At 38.9% G+C, this 22,808-nt stretch overlaps 1 protein-coding gene across 3 annotated transcripts in view; it reads left to right on the plus strand.

Annotated features, from left to right (window-relative positions):
• The window catches only part of SAMHD1 (SAM and HD domain containing deoxynucleoside triphosphate triphosphohydrolase 1), a 63,107-nt gene that overhangs the window by 36,345 nt on the left and 3,954 nt on the right, over window positions 1-22,808 (plus strand). For all 3 annotated transcript variants that reach the window (XM_033433683.2, XM_004272978.4, XM_012534156.3), the window contains 6 exons: window positions 265-356; window positions 1,733-1,848; window positions 13,362-13,501; window positions 14,288-14,383; window positions 19,428-19,532; window positions 20,098-20,235. In XM_033433683.2, the coding sequence (XP_033289574.1) occupies window positions 265-356; window positions 1,733-1,848; window positions 13,362-13,501; window positions 14,288-14,383; window positions 19,428-19,532; window positions 20,098-20,235 (687 nt within the window). The remainder of the gene's footprint in view (window positions 1-264; window positions 357-1,732; window positions 1,849-13,361; window positions 13,502-14,287; window positions 14,384-19,427; window positions 19,533-20,097; window positions 20,236-22,808) is intronic.

Genomic DNA, 22,808 nt, shown 5'->3' on the forward strand with positions numbered 1-22,808 from the left:
ACAGTATTATACTATAGAAGGTCTTTCTCTTGAGAATGAAGACTATAAGAATAATAATACCTAATTTCTAGAGGTATTGGGAAATTTAAAGACTATATTTAAGATGCCTAAAACAGAATGTGTCACTGAGTTAAAACACTCAGTAGGGCTTCCTTGGTGGCGCAGTGGTTGAGAGTCCGCCTGCCGATGCAGGGGACACGGGTTCGTGCCCCGGTCCGGGAAGATCCCTAATCTGATCCTACATTGTTCCACATTCTTCTGCAGGAGGTTGGAAACCTGTATGACATGTTCCACACACGCAACTCTTTGCATCGCAGAGCTTATCAACACAAAGTTGGCAACATCATTGATACAATGTAAGAAATTCGATTGTTATTTCCCTATAAAATTTTCCATGATGCTTTGCTAGAGTATCATACTTGGGTCAAGTTGAGATTTCTAGGTAAATTCAAGTGAATTTTAAGTGAACAAACCTAAAATGGTTCGCTTAAACAAATAAAAACTAGCAGAAAGTGAACTTCATTAGAGGTGAGGAGGAAAGTGGGTAAAGAGGATAGATTCAAGCAGAAGATGGGGTTTAGGCTAGGCAGGAAGGAGGCCACGCTGGGATGGCTTAGACCTCCGCACAGGTAGTCGCTTAGGTACCAGATATTAGTCATGGAGGTGAGAGGTGGGACGTGGATAATTGATATTCTGAAATTAATGACAAAAATGAATTTTAAAGATTAAGATTAATGTCGCTCCTTACCCTGTCAATTATCAAAATTAGTAGCAAATAGTAAAACCTACAGGAATTTCACCTCTTCTCCCTGATCCAGTCAGAACCAAAGCAGAAAAGTACAGCCAGGTCTCTGTGTGACTCAAAGACCCCATGAGGAATTACCAAAAGTTGGGTGTGAGTCAAGTTAATTCCATGTCTCTAAAATAGTTTTAAATTGATTTATTTTAAGCCTTTCATGTTCATATTTAACATTTGTGTTGAGAAAATTTACCTTTTCTACTCTTTTCCTCATCTCTTCTCATGAGCACACTGGTTAGAATTCTTTCTGCTATTTGTATGGTTGTCACTTTGGTAAGAGATTTTGTTGTTTTGTTTGTTTTTAATGTGGAGAATCAGAGAGATGTAGGTACAAAGCCTGGTACCACTTTTTCCTAACTTGATTAAATGAAAATTCCTTAATTTCTACATCTGTAAAATTGAGGCTGATTACATCTATCTTATAGTTGGAAAGATTAAATAAGATGATGTATTTAAAGCTCTGTTATAATGCCTGGAACACAGTAAATGTAGTAGTTCACAAATCACCATGGATTTATTTAGCATGATTGAGAAGCAGTTGTCTTTTTTTTTTTTGCTTTTTTAAAAATTATAAGTTGCAGGTGTACAATATAGTGATTCACAACTTTTAAAGGTTGTATTCCATTTATAGCTATTATAAAATATTAGCTGTATTCCTCATGGTACAATATATCCTTGTAGCTTATTTTATACCTAATAGTTTATACCTCTTAATCCACTACCCCTATATTACCCCTCCCCACTTCCCTCTCCCCACTGGTAACCACTAGTTTGTTCTCTATATCTGTAAGTCTGAGAAGCAGTTGTCTTTAGAACATTGTGTCTCAAGATTTTATTTCCCTAAAGTAGAAAGATTTCCTTAACTTTAAGCAAGGCATAAAACAAATATTCAAAATTTCTCATAAGCATAAATGTTTATAAAATGATCTTTAGGATTACAGATGCCTTCCTCGAAGCAGACCCTTACATAGAGATAACAGGTTCTGAAGGAAAAAAGTATCACATTTCTACAGCAATTGATGACATGGAAGCCTTCACTAAGCTGACAGGTAAGAACTAGAAGGTAACATAGGTGGTCCATCTCAGATAAAGTATAAACTTACCCTGGATTGCAGATGAGTTATTTTCCAAACATTCCAATGTATTTAGCTTCTAAAGTGATTGTATACTATTGGATTTGAGTTTTATCTCTGCTTTGTACTAACAAGGTAACCTTAATAAAGTTATTTAACCTCTCTGAACCTTAGTTTCCTCATCTAAGATGGGAGTAATGACACCTAGCATATAGTTCTGTTGTGATGCTTCAATGAGGCATGTAGCACCAGGAATAATACTTGGCACATAAGTACTCAAATTATTATTTAACTTATAATACAGCTGGACTAATACCATACTAGTATCAAAAAGCTGACTTGCCCTTTTAACATGATTTTTGTTGCAAAACACAGGATGTGAGAAACATTTCAGCAGAAACAAACTCTGCGGCTTAGGGTGTGAAGGAAGAGAGGTGAGGGGTTGCAGCTGATTCTTTAATGTGGGAAAGTGTAGACTGAGAAATAAAGATCAGTAAAGCAAAAGAGGTAAACCAAAAAGCGTGTACCAGTCAGAGTTCTTAGTTGCAAATCCTAAAACTGTCTCTGCTTAACTAAAAACAACATGACAGAATCAGTGGAAAGGCTGGAGGCTCTGAACCAAGCAAGAACAACAGAAACTGAGTGGCCTCAGACACAACCAAGATCAACTTCCTGCTCCATCTATGCTAGATTTTATTTTATATACATATAATATAGAGAGTCCCCATTACACTTGTAAATTTTTAGTCATTTTCCAATCATAACTAAATCAAAGATTAGAAGTGAAATGGTGATTCCCTGTATCAAATGTCTGTGTACACTGACAACACTGTACATAAGTACTTACAGTTTATAATGTGACAAGTGAGTTTGCTTTTTGCTTGTTAATTAATCTGGGTTGGACTGATGACAAAGTTACTTATAGGGGATAATGTATCTAAATTGTTTCTGTGTTTTGTTTTAATAACAGCATAGCAGGTATACTAGTCTCCCATTGTTGTGTGGATAGGAATGGAAGAAGAGATTATAAGACAATGTGAGCAAGCTGTGGATATTTATTTATTTATTTATTTAAACATCTTTATTGGAGTATAATTGCTTTACAATGGTGTGTTAGTTTCTGCTGTATAACAAAGTGAATCAGTTATACATATACATATGTCCCCATATCTCTTCCCTCTTGCAACTCCCTCCCTCCCACCCTCCCTATCCCACCCCTCTAGGTGGTCACAAAGCACCGAGCTGATCTCCGTGTGCTATGCGGCTGCTTCCCACTAGCTAGCTATTTTACATTTGGTAGTGTATATATGTCCATGCCACTCTCTCACTTTGTCCCAGCTTACCCTTCCCCCTCCCTGTGTCCTCAAGTCCATTCTCTATGTCTGCGTCTTTATTCCTGTCCTGCCCCTAGGTTCTTCAGAACCTTTTTTTTTTTTTAAGATTCCATATATATGTGTTAGCATATGGTATTTGTTTTTCTCTTTCTGACTTACTTCACTCTGTATGACAGACTCTAGGTCCATCCACCTCATTACAAATAACTCAATTTCGTTTCTTTTATGGCTGAGTAATATTCCATTGTATATATGAGCCATATCTTCTTTATCCATTCATCTGTCAATGGACACTTAGTTTGCTTCCATGTCCTGGCTATTGTAAATAGAACTGCAGTGAACATTGTGGTACATGACTTTTTTTTTTTTTTTTTTTTTTTGCGGTACGCGGGCCTCTCACTGTTGTGGCCTCTCCCGTCGTGGAGCACAGGCTCCAGACGCGCAGGCTCAGTGGCCATGGCGCACAGGCCCAGCCGCTCCGCGGCATGTGGGATGTTCCCGGACCAGGGCACGAACCCATGTCCCTTGCATCGGCAGGCGGACTCCCAACCACTGCGCCACCAGCGAAGCCAACATGACTCTTTTTGAATTATGATTTTCTCAGGGTATATGCCCAGTAGTGGGATTGCTAGGTCATATGGTAGTTCTATTTTTAGTTTTTTATGAACCTGCATGCTGTTCTCCATAGTGGCTGTATCAATTTACGTTCCCACCAACAGTGCAAGAGGGTTCCCTTTTCTCCACACCCTCTCCAGCATTTATTGTTCGTAGATTTTTTGATGATGACCATTCTGACTGGTGTGAGGTGATACCTCATTGTAGTTTTGATTTACATGTCTCTAATGATTAGTGATGTTGAGCATCCTTTCATGTGTTTGTTGACAATCTGTATATCTTCTTTGGAGAAATGTCTATTTAGGTCTTCTGCCCAGTTTTGGATTGGGTTGTTTGTTTTTTTAACATTGAGCTGCATGAGCTGTTTATATATTTTGGAGATTAATCCTTTGTCCATTGATTTGTTTGCAAATATCTTCTCCCATTCTGAGGGCTGCCTTTTCGTCTTGTTTATAGTTTCCTTTGCTATGCAAAAGCTTTTAAGCTTCATTAGGTCCTGTTTGTTTATTTTTGTTTTTATTACCATTACTCTGGGAGGTGGGTCAGAAAGGATCTTGCTGTGATTTATATCATGGAGTGTTCTGCCTATGTTTTCCTCTAAGAGTTTTATAGTGTCTGGCCTTACATTTAGGTCTTTAATCCATTTTGAGTTTAGTTTTGTGTGTGGTGTCAGGGAGTGTTCTAATTTCATTCTTTTACATGTAGCTGTCCAGTTTTCTCAGCACCACTTATTGAAGAGGCTGTCTTTTCTCCATTATATGTTCTTGCCTCCTTTATCAAAGATAAGGTGACCATAGGTGTGTGGGTTTATCTCTGGGCTTTCTATCCTGTTCCATTGATCTATATTTCTGATTTTGTGCCAGTACCATACTGTCTTGATTACTGTAGCTTTGTAGTATAGTCTGAAGTCAGGGAGCCTGATTCCTCCAGCTCCGTTTTTCTTTCTCAAGATTGCTCTGGCTATTCGTGGTCTTTTGTGTTTCCATATGAATTGTGAAATTTTTTGTTCTAGTTCTGTGAAAAATGCCATTGGTAGCTTGATAGGGATTGCATTGAATCTGTAGACTGCTTTGGGTAGTATAGTCATTTTCACAATATTGATTCTTCCAATCCAAGAACATGATATATCTCTCCATCAGTTGGTATCATCTTTAATTTCTTTCCTCAGTGTCTTATAGTTTGCTGCATACAGGTCTTTTGTCTCCTTAGGTAGGTTTATTCCTAGGTATTTTATTCTTTTTGTTGCAGTGGTAAATGGGAGTGTTTCCTTAATTTCTCTTTCAGATTTTTCATCATTAGTGTATAGGGATGCAAGAGAATTCTGTGCGTTAATTTTGTATCCTGCTGCTTTACCAAATTCATTGATTAGCTCTAGTAGTTTTCTAGTAGCATCTTTAGGATTCTCTATGTATAGTATCATGTCATCTGCAAACAGTGACACTTTTAGTTCTTCTTTTCCAATTTGGATTCCTTTTATTTCTTTTTCTTCTCTGATTGCTGTGGCTAAAACTTCCAATACTATGTTGAATAATAGTGGTAAGAGTGGGCAACCTTGTCTTGCTCCTGGTCTTAGTGGAAATGGTTTCAGGTTTTCAGCATTGAGAACAATGTTGGCTGTGGGTTTGTCATACATGACCTTTATTATGTTGAGGTAAGTTCGCTTTATGCCTACTTTCTGGAGGGTTTTTATCATAAGTGTTGAATTTTGTCAAAAGCTTTTTCTGCATCTATTGAGATGATCATATGGTTTTTCTCCTTCAATTTGTTAATATGGTTTATCACATTGATTGATTTGCGTATATTGAAGAATCCTTGCATTCCTGGGATAAACCCCACTTGATCATGGTGTATGATCCTTTTAATGTGCTGTTGGATTCTGTTTGCTAGTATTTTGTTGAGGATTTTTGCATCTATGTTCATCAGTGATATTGGCCTGTAGTTTTCTTTTTTTGTGACATCTTTGTCTGGTTTTGGTATCAGGGTGACAGTGGACTTGTAGAATGAGTTTGGGAGTGTTCCTCCCTCTGCTATATTTTGGAAGAGTTTGAGAAGGATAGGTGTTAGCTCTTCTCTAAATGTTTGATAGAATTTGCCTGTGAAGCCATCTGGTCCTGGGCTTTTGTTTGTTGGGAGATTTTTAATCACAGTTTCAATTTCAGTGTTTGTGATTGGTGTGCTTATATTTTCTGTTTCTTCCTGGTTCAGTCTCAGAAGGTTGTGCTTTTCTAAGAGTTTGTCCATTTCTTCCGGGTTGTCCGTTTTATTGGCATAGAGTTGCTTGTAATAATCTCTCATGATCCTTTTTGTTTCTGCAGTGTCAGTTGTTACTTCTCCTTTTTCATTTCTAATTCTCTTGATTTGAGTCTTCTTCCTTTTTTTCTTGATAAGTCTGGCTAATGGCTATCAATTTTGTTTATCCTCTCAAAGAACCAGCTTTCACTTTTATTGATCTTTGCTATCATTTCCTTCATTTCTTTTTCATTTATTTCTGATCTGATCTTTATGATTTCTTTCCTTCTGCTAACTTTGGGGTTTTTTGTTCTTCTTTCTATATTTGCTTTAGGTATAAAATTAGGTTGTTTATTTGAGATGTTTCTTGTTTCTTGAGGTAGGATTGTATTGCTATAAACTTTCCTCTTAGAACTGCTTTTGCTGCATCTCATAGGTTTTGGGTCATCATGTTTTCATTGACATTTGTTTCTAGGTATTTTTTGATTACCTCTTTGATTTCTTCAGTGATCTCTTGGTTATTTAGCAGTATATTGTTTAGCCTCCATATGTTTGTATTTTTTACAGATTTTTTCCTGTAAGTGATATCTAGTCTCATGGCATTGTAGTCAGAAAAGATACTTGATACGATTTCAATTTTCTTAAATTTAGCAAGGCTTGATTTGTGACCCAAGATTTGATCTATCCTGGAGAATGTTCCATGAGCACTTGAGAGGAAAGTGTATTCTGTTGTTTTGGAATGGGATGTCCTATAAATATCAATTAAGTCCATCTTTTTTAATGTATCATTTAAATCTTGTGTTTCCTTATTTATTTTCATTTTGGATGATCTGTCCATTGGTTAAAGTGGGGTGTTAAAGTCCCCTACTATTATTGTGTTGCTGTCGATTTCCCCTTTTATGGCTGTTAGCAGTTGCCTTATGTTTGGAGGTGCTCCTGTGTTGGGTGCATAAATATTTACAATTGTTATATCTTCTTCTTGGATTGATCCCTTGATCATTATGTAGTGTCCTTCCTTGTCTCTTGTAACATTCTTTATTTTATCTAATATGAGAATTGCTACTCCAGCTTTCTTTTGATTTCCATTTGCATGGAATATCTTTTGCCATCCCCTCACTTTCAGTCTGTATGTGTCCCTAGGTCTGAAGTGGGTCTCTTGTAGACAACATATATACGGGTCATGTTTTTGTATCCATTCAGCCAGTCTATGTCTTTTGGTTGGAGCATTTAATGCATTTACATTTAAGGTAGCTATTGATATGTATGTTCCTATGACCATTTTCTTAATTGTCTTGTGTTTGTTATTGTAGGTGTTTTCCTTCTCTTGTGTTTCCTGCCTAGGGAAGTTCCTTTAGCATTTGTTGTAAAGCTGGTTTGGTGGTGCTGAATTCTCTTAGCTCTTGCTTGTCTGTAAAGGTTTTAATTTCTCCGTCGAATCTGAATGAGAACCTTGCTGGGTACAGTAATCTTGGTTGTAGGTTTTTGCCTTTCATCACTTTAAATATGTCCTGCCTCCCTTCTGGCTTGCGGAGTTTCTGCTGAAAGATCAGCTGTTAACCTTATGGGGATTCCCTTGTATGTTATTTGTTGCTTTTCCCTTGCTGCTTTTAATATTTTTTCTTTGTATTTAATTTTTGATCATTTGATTAATATGTGTTTTGGCATGTTTCTCCTTGGATTTATCCTATATGGGACTCTCTGCACTTCCTGGACTTGATTGACTATTTGCTTACCCATATTAGGGAAGTTTTCAACTATAATCTCTTCAAATATTTTCTCAGTCCCTTTCTGTTTCTCTTCTTCTTCTGGAACCCCCTATAATTTGAACGTTGGTGCATTTAATGTTGTCCCAGAGGTCTCTGAGACTGTCCTTAATTCTTTTCATTCTTTTTTATTTATTGTGCTCTGTTGTAGTTATTTCCATTATTTTATCTTCCAGGTCACTTTTCCGTTCTTCTGCCTCAGTTATTCTGGTATTGATTCCTTCTAGAGAATTTTTAATTTCATTTATTGTGTTGTTCATCATTGTTTGTTTGCTCTTTAGTTCTTTTAGGTCCTTGTTAAACGTTTCTTGTATTTTCTCCATTCTATTTCCAAGATTTTAGATCATCTGTACTATCATTACTCAGAATTCTTTTTCAGGTAGACTGCCTGTTTCCTCTTCATTTATTTGGTCTGGTGGGTTTTTACCTTGCTCCTTCATCTGCTGTGTGTTTCTCTGTCTTCTCATTTTGCTTAACTTACTGTGTTTGGGGTCTCCTTTTCACAGGCTGCAGGTTCGTAGTTTCTCTTGTTTTTGGTGTCTGCTCCCAGCGGGTAAGGTTGGTTCAGTGGGTTGTGTAGGCTTCGTGGTGGAGTGGACTGGTGCCGGTGTTCTGGTGGATGAGGCTGGATCTTGTCTTTCTGGTGGGCAGGACTGCATTTGATGGTGTGTTTTAGGGTGTCTGTGATCTTATTATGATTTTAGGCAGCCTCTCTGCTAGTGGGTGGGATTGTGTTCCTGTCTTGCAGTTGTTTAGCATAGGGTGTCCATCGCTGTAGCTTGCTGGTCATTGGGTGGAGCTGAGTCTTAGCATTGAGATGGAGATCTCTGGGAGACATTTCGCCGTTTGATATTACATGGGGCCAGGAGGTCTCTGCTGGACCAATGTCCTGAACTTGGCTCTCCCACCTCAGAGGCTCAGGCCTGACACCCAGCCAGAGCACCAGAGCGTGTCAGCCAAACAGCCAGGTATGTGGGGAGTTTCTTGCCTTTGGGGAAATCTGAGGTCTTCTGCCAGCGTTCAGTAGGTGTTCTGTAGGAGTTGTTCCACATGTAGATGTAGTTTTGATGTATAAGTGGGGAGGAAGGTGATCTCCACATCTTATTCCTCTGCCATCTTGAAGGCGCCTCCCTGGATATTTATTTTTAACTTTTGCTCATAATGAAGCAAGTGATGCTGTGTTTTAAAAAATCATCTTCAGTTTTCCTCAGAGACCAGTCCCAGCCATTCATCCTGTAACATTATATTACATTTAAATTATCTTTTGGTGAAAAGAAATGAATTCTGCATTTTATACACTTTGGGGTTAACTGACAAACCATTAAAATATCATACATTTTAATGAGGTCTTAAGTGCTCATGACAATACATAGCTCTTGCTCACCATGAAAGTTCTAGAACACCCAAACTGGTTTTTACCCCATTCGGTAAGATGAGTTCACTGATCACATACTTGGATGTTGTAACAATGTCAAAAATCCCAGACAAGAAATTAGGTTACATTTTTGTGCTTTATCTGCCAGAGTATGGGAGAACAAGCATATAGCCTTTCCAGCTTTCATCATTTCAGACAGGGATCATTGTAGTTTTCTTGCGTATTATTCTGAGCAGTCATATAATCCTTATTGTCCTTAACTACATGACCTTGAAGGAATAGGACCATGTGAGAGCCTTCCTTACTTTTGCTGCATTTCCAAAAGCAACTCACCTTATCTTTACTTTAAAAATCTCCACTTCTTTTTTTAAATCAATTTGCTTTTATTTATCTATTTGATTGCACCAGCTCCTTAGTTGTGACAGGCAGGCTTCTTATTTGCGGCCTGCATGTGGGATCTTGTTCCCTGACGAGGGATCGAACCCGGGACCCCTTCACTGGGAGCTCAGAGTCTTATCCACTGTGCCACCAGGGCAGTCCCAAATCTTCACTTCTTATTTTTAAATTTTTTAGAATGTTTTTTCACATTTTGGGGGTAAGTGTTGAAAATATATAGCAATGTTGAAAGAATTTTACAGTTAAAACCTGTATACTCACCACCTAAATTCTCGCATTTACTGGACTTGCTTTATCACATATTTATTACCTACCATCCCTCTACCCATTTATTAATCTATCTAAGGTTTGATGCATTTTAAAGTAAATTTCAGATGTCAGTATACTTTACCCTAACTCCTTCAGCATGCAGATTAACTAAAGTTCACTAATTGTTTATAGATTTTTTTCTTTTGATGTAAAAGTTACATGCAATTTGTATAAATGTAAAAATGGTAAGTGTAACATTTGCTAAACAAATGCAGGACACAGAACCTTATCTTCTCCTTAGAAAATTCCCTCATGCCCTGTCCCAGTCAATTCCTGTCCCTACCTCACCCCGAGAAGCAACCTATTTGCCTGTGCTAGACTTTTATATCAATGGAATCATACCATATGTATTCTTCTGTGTAAGGCTTCTTTCACTCAGCATTATGTATTTCAGATTTATCCAGATTGCATGTACCAGTAGTTCATTCCTTTTCATTGCTGAGTAGTAGTCTATCATATGAATATGCTGTTTCTTTATCTGTTCTCACTGCTTCCTAAATTCCTGTTTCTAATGGATGTTTCAGCTTATCTGGATGTAGCTATGTTAAGCATTGCAAATGTTATGACCACTGTCTTAAGTAACCATTTTCTAAATGCTAATACATTTAGCAAATACCAATGCTAAACCTTGGTCTTTATCCCTCAATATTCCTAAGCAATAGGTGGACCGTACCCCTTCCCTCCCTTTCCCTGCAAGACCCTACCCCCAAATCCCTTAATTAAATTGAGGTCTTAGAATGTTAAATTCAAAAGAACCTTAGAGATCATCTGCTTAAAACCCCTCAAATGAGGAAACAGGCCAAATGAGGGAAAGCAACTTATCCTAAAAAATGGCAAAGCTGAACTCAAAACCAAGTCTTCTGATCCCAAGTTGAATGTTGTTTACACTATTTTAGTGATATTTTAGTCATTAAATTTAATAGACAAGCAGTTCACTTTTGTACATGACTCTTCTGAAAACATGTACGTAGAACAAATAGAACTCTCGTACATGGCTGGTGGGAATGCAGGTGGTACAGCCACTTGGGAAAAGTTGAGCATTTTCTTTTAAACATATATGTATCCTGTGATCCAGTAATCCTTCTTTTACCCATTTAGCCAACAGAAATGAAAATATAAGTCCACCCCAAAACCTGTACCTGGTAGAATAAGATGAAAGGCATAAGAAGAGTATCAGTTGAGTTCCATGGGGTTCAAAGAGGAATTACATCTCTGGTTTGGAAGAATTAGGGAAGGTTTCACAATCAGGTGCCTTTTGAGATGAACCTCAGGGATTAGACGGGCCTTCAGGAAGTGAGATTCTGTCATGGGGAAAAGCATTTCTTTAATTCACCTGGGAATAGGGTAGATAAAAGCATGGATAAGAAAAGCGTGGTCTTGTTTTTTGTTGTTGTTGCTGTTGTTTTTTATTGGGGTAGAGTTGTTTTACAATGTTGTTAGTTTCTACTGTACAACTAAGTGGAATTCCCTGTGCTGTACTGCAGGTTCTCATTAGTTATATATTTTATACGTATTAGTGTATATATGTCAATCCCAATCTCCCAGTTCATCCCACCCCTGGTCTTGTTTATGTTAAAATAAAATTGTTCTGTTTTTCATACTGTGCGTATAATGTGTAAAGGAATAATGAAAACTAAAGATAGAGAGAGGGGTTTGTAGACAGCATCACTGAGAGGGTGAGGAATGTGTTAACCGTGGATTGGTACATATATTTGTGGGTGACGTGAATGACATAGACTACTAATATTTTATTTTGCCAAGAAAAGGCATTTTAATAAAACTCACTTTGCAAAATGCGGTGATTGATTCAATGAACGATTATCGATGAATGCTAAACCATTGGTTGACAACTTATTGGGATAGTCAGACTCTCAAAATATTACCCTGCAGATTGTTAATTACAAAGGGAAAGATACATTTATAACAGAGAAATTCGGGGCGGGGTGGTGGTTATTGCTTTAACCAACTGTTGGAACTTAACATAACCCATAAATATAACAAAGCTCATTATGTGACTTGTGATATGATGCACTGAGCCAAGCTCTTATATAGTGTTCTTAGATGTTGTAACACTTATACAGTGTTCTCGACAACAGTGTTCTCCTTGAATCTAATGGTGAAGAAGCAGTCGAACAAGTTCAAAGTCTGGGACATTTTACATAATGACTGCCTGAACTTTTCTAAAATGTCAACATCGTGAAAGAAGTCAGGGAAATTATCCTAGTTCTAGATGGGAGGAGACTATAAAACACGATAACTAGTGTCATCCATAATACTTGATTGGTTTCTCTAAACAGCAACAAAAATTCATAAATTGCATTATTGGAACAATTAAGCAAATTCAGATATAGATTGTATGTCAGATATTTTTATATCAGTATTAAATTTCTTGGCACGATTGTGGTTATGTTGGGGGACGTTCTTGTTCTTGGAAGGTACATGCTGAAGTATTTAGGAGTGAAAGGTATTGATGTCTGTAATTTTCAAATGTTTCCTCAAAAATTTATGTGCATACACACGGAGAGAGTGTTTGCATATGTGGGAAAATGTTAACAGTGGATAAATTTCAGTGAAAGGTATTTTATTTTGAAATTTCCAAAATAAAAAGTTGGAAGAAAAAGAAAGAAGGAAAATAAACTACCTTCTATCATCATGGAATGAAACTTTTAAAAACTTTTTTTATTTCTTTTTTGTGGCCATACTGCGAGGCTTGAGGGATCTTAGTTCCCCGACCAGGGGTCAAACCTAGGCCCTGGCTGTGAAAGCACAGAGTCCTAACCACAGGACTGCCAGGGAATTCCCTTAAAAACTTATTATTAAGGAAATTTACATCACTTAGCCTCATCACTTAGCTGCAGCAATTATCAACGCATGACAATTTTGCTTCATCCCTTCACCCCATCAGACCCTGGGCCATTTTGAAGCAGATCTCAGACATAATTTTGTAATCCTTAAGTATCATTCTCTTTAAAAAAACATAATATAGGGACTTCCCTGGTGGTTCAGTGGTTAAGACTCTGAGCTCCCAATGCCGGGGGCCTGGGTTCCATCCCTGGTCAGGGAACTAGATCCCGCATGCTGCAACTAAGACCTGACGCAGCCAAATAAATAAAAATAAATAAATAAATAATTTTTAAAAACCAACATAACAATAAATTAATACACCCCTTTGTACCTAAAACCCAGTCTCAAGTCATCAACTCCAGTGCAGTCTTGTCTCATCTCTCCCCTTTCCCGCTATTAGATTACCTTGAAGCAAATATGAGACATTGACTGCAACACTTTTACAAAGGTTTTTTCACTCCAGGCTTTAAAATTTTTTTTCACATTGTTATAATCATAGTGTACCTACGTTTGTAAACTGCTTGAAATCATTTCAGACGATGTATGAGTCATACAGCAATGTATGAGTCTTTTAAAATTTTGTTTTTTCATTTTAATGTAACTGAAATTTCATCAAATTGGCAGATAACATTTTTCTGGAGATTTTATACTCTGCTGATCCCAAATTGGATGCTGCACGAGCGATTTTAAAGAAAATTGAATGCCGTAATCTATACAAGTTTGTGGGTGAGACTCAGCCTATAGGACAAATAAAGATTAAAAGGGTAAGTTGAAAGGTCCTCTGACCCCCAGGAGGAAACCATTAGCCCATCACAATACCACGACTGTATTCTAAGCCCTTTACACGTTCTCACTTAATCTTCACATCAGTCTTCTGAGCCCTGCCCTGCAGATGAAGAAACCGAGGCTTGGGAGAGATTAAATAATTTGCCTTTGGAAGCACAGTTAGTGAGCCAGGATTCAAAGCCAGGTCTCATTTACTCCAAAACCTTTACTCTCTCATGTCAGAAGTGAGAGGGGAGCCTCAAATTTTGTCTAGACCCAAAGGCAAGAAAATGAATGTGAGTAAAAGGGGCCTCAAAATGAGGTATCTGCATGAGCTTCTTTGACACTCTAAGGACCTGCTTTAACTACTTCCTTCTTTGGCAGACTATCAGGTTCTTGCAGATGGTGCTTGCTTGCCTTCTTTAGTTCAGTTATCAGTTATCTCTCCTGCTTGTTGAAGGGTTTTCTCTTTGCCAGAAAGCGCATAACAAAAGCCACACTGATAACCACACCCCGCCTCATGATACTTCCTTGGGTCACACTTTACTTCTTGTTTTACTAACACGTTAATGCCACATTTTTTTCAATGTGAAATGCTGTTATGAAAATCGCACTATTGTGATTTGATTAAAAGATGGCATAGGCAGAAACCATATATTTGTTAGGGAAATCTCTACCCACTTTTTTTGGTAAAGTGCTGTTTTTAGAGAGGGAACCTCTTTGTGACACAAACACTGTAGAATGAAGAACTGGAGTTCTAACATGAGGAGCCTCGTCTTTTCTAGGAAAACTACGAAAGCCTTCCGAAAGGGGTCGCCAGTGCTAAACCCAGTGACATGGTGCTAGAACCTGAACTGAAGGCTGAAGATTTCATAGTGGATGTAAGTAGTTAGTCCAATAACATACTAAGCAAAGAATTTATTTAAAATAAAGCACCGCTACCCCCCCTCATTATAACAGTAGTACATGTTCATTATAGAAAATTTGGAAAATACAGAAAGATGGAAGAAAGAGAATCACCTGTGATATCACAGAAAAAAACTAACATTAAGCAGTTTTAAAACCTTCTTTGACATTTTTATGTCAATATTGTGAATATTTTTATGTAATTGTGGTCATGTCATTAATAGAATGTTGTATATAGTGATTTTTGAATGTTTTCTTGATCAAAAAAGTAATACATACCAATAATATTTTAATTGCACACACACACAAAAGAAAAAGTTAAGACTTTTTGACTCCTATTTTCATAGAGGATGTAGTGTCTTCTTGTATCCTAATGAGAATGCCAAACGGCTTTCTCACATTTTCTTGTTTCCTCTAAGAAATTCTTTTCAGAGTTCTACTCCTCTGAAATCTCAGGACAGTGTTCTCTGTGTATTTTTTCCATAAGCCTCTCATTTGTTATTCTCTTGCTGATGCATCTTTGAGCAAAAGGCAATCTCTCCATAACCATTCTTTGCCGAGGGACACAGTGAGTGAACTGCCCTTGGACCCTCTCTCTATTCACTTGACTGCGTGATGAAGTGCCTCAGATCTGCAGATCAGGCTGCAGTTTCCTGTTTCATTAGATGAGGTTCCACCAGAATAAAGGGATCTCACATCCTGACTTCCTGAGGCTCTGAAAGGCTTCACTCTCCAGAATGTTATCCCTGGGCTCCCACGTGTCTGCCCTTTGCCCTCAGTGCAGGCATTACTCCTAGTCGGTCCCCCACCTCCCCATCTCCCAATGGATAGAGGATCAGAGGTACTTCAGGTGGCTGCCATGCATAGGAGAAGATGACATACACATGGCCAATAGACATGAAAGAAGTTTAACTTTCTTGTTAACCTATAGGCAAATTGATGCAACGAGTTTTTTGATTATCAGACGTATAAGATAAAAAAATTTTTATAAGATTTTGTGATAATAAAGGTATGTGAAAATGGGAGTGTAAATTGATACAAGAGACCAAACTAGGGTCAATTTTAACTGACCCAGCAGTTTCATTCTGGGGATTTGTCCAAAGGAGGTGATCAGTTTTTCAAAAAAAAGCACAAATATATTTATTGTGGCTTTATTATAGTGTGAAATTAGGGGAAAAATGTGTATGTCTTTTCTTTTTTTTTTGGCCATGCCACATGGCATGTGGGATCTTAGTTCCCCAACCAGGGATCGAACTCGTGCCCCTTGCATTGAGAGCGTGGAGTCTTAAGCACTGGACCACCAGGGAAGTCCCTATATATGTCTCTCAATAGGAAATTCAGTGGAATAATGCAAACATTAAAAGTTGTTTTTAACATCAAAAGATGTTTATAATAAGTGAAAAAAAGTACGTACAGAATGATTTTGTTTCTTTAAATGTATATACATTACATTTAAATATGTGTGTGCAGTGCACATATTGAAAAAATTTTGGATATATTAATAGTAAAATGTTAACACTGTTTCTACCCGAGTGGTGGAATTGCAGGTGATTTTTTTTTTTTTACAGTGAGTATGGTACAAGAGTTTCATAATCTGAAACTCTTTCCATTTTAAGATGGGTAAAGCCTATCTGTATTCTGAGAAAGCAATAAAATTGCTAATTAAATGTCTTATCATGAATTAGCATCTAGTTATAGCTTGACAGTGTAATATATTTACGTGGTGCATCTTACCATACATGGCCCCTTTGGGGACTGTATGTAGTAACTTTTATGATTATGTAATGGGCTATAAAACATAATGTACTATTTAGAATTAAAGATTCATTGTTGTTGGTCTGTAGCTACTTTTTTACTCTTGAGTCCTTGGTTAAGCACGGGATCTCTGTATAACATTGCCCTTCTGGAAAATAATGGTTTTATCAAATCTGCTTTAAGGAGGAATTTACAGTTATGCATTATGAAGAAAATAGGGATTGCCTTTTATTACTATTCTAAAGCCAAGGAAGTAAATACCGAAGAGGTAGTGGCACTTAGATTGTTGAAAATTTGACTAGTGTTCATGCCTTAGCACGATGGGTAAAATGTCAGTGCTGCAGCAGGTCCCGCCCTTATGAAACAACACCCAGGAGAGAGACCTGTGACAGCACCAGCCCTGGGACCGTGGGGAGGACTGAGCAATTTTCCCTCACAGATAAAGGAATGCAGCTATCAAAGCCAGTAGACCATGCAGAGTGGGAGGGCTGGCCGTGTACTGCAGACCCCTGGTCTCACTTCTGGACCATGGCTGAATCTCAGATGTCCACCCTTGTCTCACAGGCCACTGGCAGCATAGCCAGCAAAGCACATATACCGGTTTTCTTCAGTCACCACTCACAGGATAAGCCCCTCTTATCATCTGTTCTTTTCTGTACCGTCATCACCACATTACTCTATTTCTTCCCCTTACTTCACTTCCAATCTCTTCCCTGTCCCAAACCTGTCCCTGGAGCCCTTTGGAATTTCCACTCCGTAATTAACTAACTCCCCTCTATCTTTAGCCTCTTCTCTGGCTATCTTTTTGCCTTTGTTGCAGCCTGGCTGTCCCCTGAGAGCCTGATTCCCCTGCAGCTCTTTCAGGAAAAGCACATTCCTCAGGGTCAGGAGACCTTCCTGTTCATCAGTCTTCTTGTTCCCTAGTACCACTTCAAGACCCCATGCAAGATCCCTGTTCCTCTGAGACTGACATCCTTAAACCATCTCCTGTCCTCTTGGTTGCAGGTTTTGGCATGGTGCAGAGCCTTCCACTCTACTCCGGTTCCTGCCATCATCCTTAGTGGCTTCATAGTCCACATGGCGCCAACTCTGATCTCCTTATCCTCATCTTCAGTGACCTTATCCCCTCCACCTCTGAACCTTATCAACATTTGAAAATGCCCTCCCTCTAAAAATCACTAACTGAAGCATCCCATCTCTGTCCATAAACCCCTTTCTTCCTTACTTACTTGTTCCTAGCTCATCAGGACCTCCAGTTTACTGTCTCCTGACTTTCTTCCAGCTGGTTAGTGATCTTCTATCTTTATTTCTCTCCCAATCTAACTTAGATCGTGTTTCCATTAATTCAGTCATTTTCTGCAATTACCCTCAACTCCCTCGCAAAACGCTGAATGACAGTTCATGGTCACCAACCCTAGGTGGGCCCTCTGGACTTTCTGGCAAGCTTAGTGCAATTCTCCTAGTCTCCATAGTGACTATTTCAAACCATCTTCACTCCTCCCAAATCTCCAGCCCTGCTTCCCAACCCCAACTGTATTCACTCTCAGTGACTAACTCCACTTTAGCTCTTATTTCAGAGATAAAATATAGGTTATTAGATAGGAACTCTCTCCACCTACACCGTCTGCCTCCACGTGCAGCTGTGTTCAGACTTCGCTCTGGTACAGTGGGGAAGTGTCTCTCTTCCTATCAGAAGGCTAAGGGTAACCCTTCTAATTGTGTTCCAGGCCAGGGCTGTCCAATAGAACTTCCTGTGGTGATGGAAATGGTCTGTATCTGTGCTGTCCATTTCAGTAGTGACTAGCCACACATGTCTATTGAGCACTGAAATGTGGCTGCTGCAGTTGAAGAACTAATTTTAATCTTATATTTAATGTTAATGACTTGACATTGTAAAAATCCACACATGGACAGTGGTTACCCCATTGGGCAGTGCGGCCAGAGAGCAATTTGTCTCAGAACATCTGCAGAACCACACAGTATGCGTTCTCTCCTCTCTCTCTTTGACTTTCCCATCAGCAGTTAAACAGACTTTCATCTTAAGAAAATAACAAACCCTGCACTCCTCTTTACCCATCTTCTCTTCTTCAGGGTTAAACTCATTGAAAAGTTGTGTCCCCTTACCTTTCCTGGGTACCACAGTCCGCTTCATATTCTCCCCTCTTGCCTCTCGTAACAGCCAAACTTCCAAAAGTTGTCTTCTCTCTCATTTCTCGTCTACTTCTTTTTTGTTTTGCCTTGTTTTTTGTTTGTTTGTTTGTTTGTTTTGGCCACGCTACATGGCTTTCGGGATCTTCGTTCCTGGAACAGGGGTCGAACCCGTGCCCCCTGCACAGAGTCTTAACCACCGGCCCGCCAGGGAAGTCCCTTCTCATCTACTTCTGAACCTTTTCTCTGTCACCATCACTATACAGCTATATTTCATTTTATTGCAAGTCATTTTATTGCACTTTGCATGTATTGGAATATCTCTGACGTCTGCCTGTATTAAAACTACTGTCACTAAGATCAGCAATGACTTCAGTGCTACTAAAACCAGCAGACAAGTTTCAGTCCTCTCTGCTTCAGAGCTGTTTCTTCTGCCTGGAATTCTTTTCTTTCCTACCTAGGCCTTGTTAATTCCTGCTCACTTATTAGTAATGTCACTTTCCCAGGAAAACATTTCCAGTCATTGCCTAGGAGCCCCAGACTACTAGGTTCCCAGGTTACAAAGTTTCACAGTACCATTTGCTTTTCCTTGGTAGCTCTTATAACAAATGGTGCTAGATAATTACTTTTTTTTGGCCAGGCTGTACAGCTTGCAGGATCTTAGTTCCCTGACCAGGGATAGAATCCGGGCCCGGCAGTGAGAGCACCAAGTCCTAACCACTGGACCACCAGGGAATTCCCGATAGTTACTTTTTAAATTATTTGTTCTACCTCAGTCTAGGCCATGTGGTCTACGGGGGCTGGGATTTTATCAAGGGTCCTTGTATCTCTACACAACAGTGCCTGCCACGTGTCTATCACATAGTAGGTATTGACGTTATACCCTACTTATGTTGAAAGCACAAATACCCCTCCCACCCCACCCAGATTTCAAAGACCAATTCCCTATGGGTCATGCACCAGAGCTACCTTTATTCCGCTATGAGCCACCCTACCAGGGCTCCTACTTCTCAACCTCCAGAGAGCTCTGCTTCGTTTCCTGTGATGCCCCACAACCCTGAATTGAACTCTCATTGCTATTATGTACACGATCACTTACTTATTGCTTGTATTAAGGTTATCAACATGGATTATGGAATGGAAGACAAGAATCCTATTGATCATGTTCGCTTCTATTGTAAGAGTGAGCCCAGCCAGGCAATCATGATTACTAAAAATCAGGTAACTACTTAGGTAAAATAAATATACGACAGTGGCATTTGGAACTTTACAGTAAATTGCATTTTACTTTCAGGTTGAGTCCTAAAGTCAATGTGTACTATTTAAAAAAAAAGAAGCAGAAGCATATCTTTAAAATTAAAGTATACCTGATTTTGTGTAGCCTAGACCATCTTAAGAGCCAGTTTATCCTGTTTGCTAAACACAGAAGAAAGCTCTGTTTTTTGGTTTAGAGGCTAGCTTGTAAGTCTGGTGGGAAGGGAGTGTCATATGGTTGAAGTCATCTAAGTGAAATGTGCGTATTTGCAGATCTTCTGTGTGAGAGTCAGTCGTCTTCATGTAATTATATCATACAAACCTTTCATCTTCTATTAATGGACATAAAATTGCGGGACATTTTGCAATATGACAGCTGCCTTGAATTCTTTTCTCTGGATTATCACTGGGATAAAATAGCAAAACAACAGGGTGCTTTTAATATAACATCAAGCATGGAGCTTAGGAACAGCTGATCTCTCTTCAGTGTGTGAATTCAAGGTGACAGTGAAATTTTTCCTTCTTTAAAAAGGTTTCACAGTTTTTGCCAGAGGTATTTGCTGAGCAGCTGATTCGAGTTTATTGTAAGAAGACGGATAAAAGGAGTCTCTACGCTGCACAACAGCATTTCGTTCAGTGGTGTTTAATCAATGACTTCACCAAGCCACAGGTGGGTGACATTATTCACATATGTTGCACAAATTTTTAAGTAAAAAACGCAAGCAATCCTTACATCCCTCTGAAAAGTTCTCATTTAAATATAGTCATTTGATGAACTTATTTACAAAACAGAAACAGACTCACAGACTTAGAGAACGAACTTACGGTTACTGGGGGGAACAGTAGTGGGGAGGAATAGTTGGGGAGTTTGGGATTGACGTGTACACACTACTGTATTTAAAATGGATAACCAACAAGGACCTTGTATGGCACAGGGAGCTCTGCTCAATATTAGGTAATAACTTAAATGGGAAAAGAATTTGAAAAAGAATAGATACATGTGTATATATAACTGAATCATTTTGCTGTACACCTGAAACTAACACAACATTGTTAATCAATTATACTCCAATATGAAATTAAAAGTTTAAAGTAAATAAATAAAAAAATGTCATTTGGTTTTGGTTTGGGAGAAAAAGGTTTTTCCACATTAAGCTTTCCTTTTAAAATGCCTGAACCTGTGTCCACCAGCAGTTTCTTCCTACAGCAATTGTGAGTGGGTGCTCTGTTTATCACTATTGTCCTAATAATAAAAGTTTAAGATGGTGAACATGTGAATAGTACTTGACAGTGTTCTCACCAGTTGTCTCACCCAGTCCTCCCAGTGACCCTGGGGGGGTGAGATATTGTGTCCTCATCTTGAAGAGAAGGTTACCAAAGCTGAGCTTTAACTTATTTAAGGCCACATATAACTGATAATAAGTTTTCTAACTTATTTCAAACTCAGCATTCCCAAACCTATAACCTATTTAAATTCTCTAGTTGCCAATCCCATAGAGAATGTTGTTGAAATTGTCCCTTATTGACCTGCACATGGTGGGTGCCTGGCACAGAGAATGTGACCAGTTGATATTTGTTGACTGAATGAATATGATTGGCAGGCAGGTGGGAAACAGAGTTCTAGTTCCTGGCCTAGTGCTGTCTCTCACAACACCTTAGCTGCTTCCCACCCCCGCCCCCCTGTGTTGGGTGCTGAAGGAAACAAAAACCAAAGGTGAGACATGAAAGAGTAGCCCAGTACATCGGCTCTTTGTCAGATGCCAGAGGGAGGGACACAGGTGAGTCTGTTAGGACTCAGAGCTTTGGGAGAGCTGTCAGAAAAGCCTTAGAGAAGTTCCTTTAGCATTTGTTGTATAGCTGGTTTGGTGGTGCTGAATTCCAAAATATGGAAGCAGCTCATGCAGCTCAATATCAAAAGAAAACAAAACAACCCAATCCAAAAATGGGCAGAAGACCTAAACAGACATTTCTCCAAAGATATACAGATTGCCAACAAACACATGAAAGGATGCTCAACGTCGCTAATCATTAGAGGAATGCAAATCAAAACTACAATGAGGTATCACCTCACACCAGTCAGAATGGCCATCATCAAAAAAGCTACAAACAATAAATGCTGGAAAGGGTGTGGAGAAACGGGAACCCTCCTGCACTGTTGGTGGGACTGTAAATTGATACAGCCACTATGGAGAACAGTATGGAGGTTCCTAAAAAACTAAAAATAGAACTACCATACGACCCAGCAATCCCACTACTCGGCATATACCCTGAGAAAACCATAATTCAAAAAGAGTCATGTACCACAATGTTCACTGCAGCACTATTTACAATAGCCAGGACATGGAAGCAACCTAAGTGTCCACTGACAGATGAATGGATGAAGAAGATGTGGCACATATATACAATGCAATATTACTCAGCCATAAAAAGAAACGAAATTGAGTTATTTGTAGTGAGGTGGATGGACCTAGAGTCTTTCATACAGAGTGAAGTAAGTCAGAAAGAGAAAAACAAATACCGTATGCTAACATATATATATGGAATCTTAAAAAAAAAAAAATGGTTCTGAAGAACCTAGGGGCAGGACAGGAATGAAGACACAGATGTAGAGAATGGACTTGAGGACACGGGGAGGGGGAAGGGTAAGCTGGGATGAAGTGAGAGAGTGGCATGGACATATATACACTACCAAATGTAAAATAGACAGCTAGTGGGAAGCAGCTGCATAGCACAGGGAGATCAGCTCGGTGCTTTGTGACCGCCTAGAGGGATGGGATAGGGGTGGGAGGGAGACGCAAGAGTGAGGAGATATGGGGATATATGTATATGTATAGCTGATTCACTTTGTTATAAAGCAGAAACTAACGCCATTGTAAAGCAATTATACTCCAATAAAGATGTTAAAAAAAAAAAAAAGGAAGAAAGAAAAGTCTTAGGCAGGAGGGAGGATTCTCCTACATCCAGAAGGCTGGATTGTGTTTGGATGAGTAGCAGAGAGAAATGGGAGCTACACAAAAATGCAACTGGAACAAGTTGGGTGTGTTTGGGGGCCTCAAAGTCTTATTGTTGAGGTGATGGAAACGGAAGAGTCGGCTGGATTGTGGAGAAGCGTGGGTAATCAGCTAAGAAAGATTTACTGTTATGTACGGTGGGCAGAGTATTCAAGACTTACCATGCTGCTGTAATATTTACTTCTGGGTTTTGTCTCCAGCTAGAGTGAGACCAGTGGAAATAAGGAAGTAT

The sequence above is a fragment of the Orcinus orca genome, chromosome 16 (assembly GCF_937001465.1).
Source record: "Orcinus orca chromosome 16, mOrcOrc1.1, whole genome shotgun sequence".
NCBI classification, from domain to species: domain Eukaryota; kingdom Metazoa; phylum Chordata; class Mammalia; order Artiodactyla; family Delphinidae; genus Orcinus; species Orcinus orca.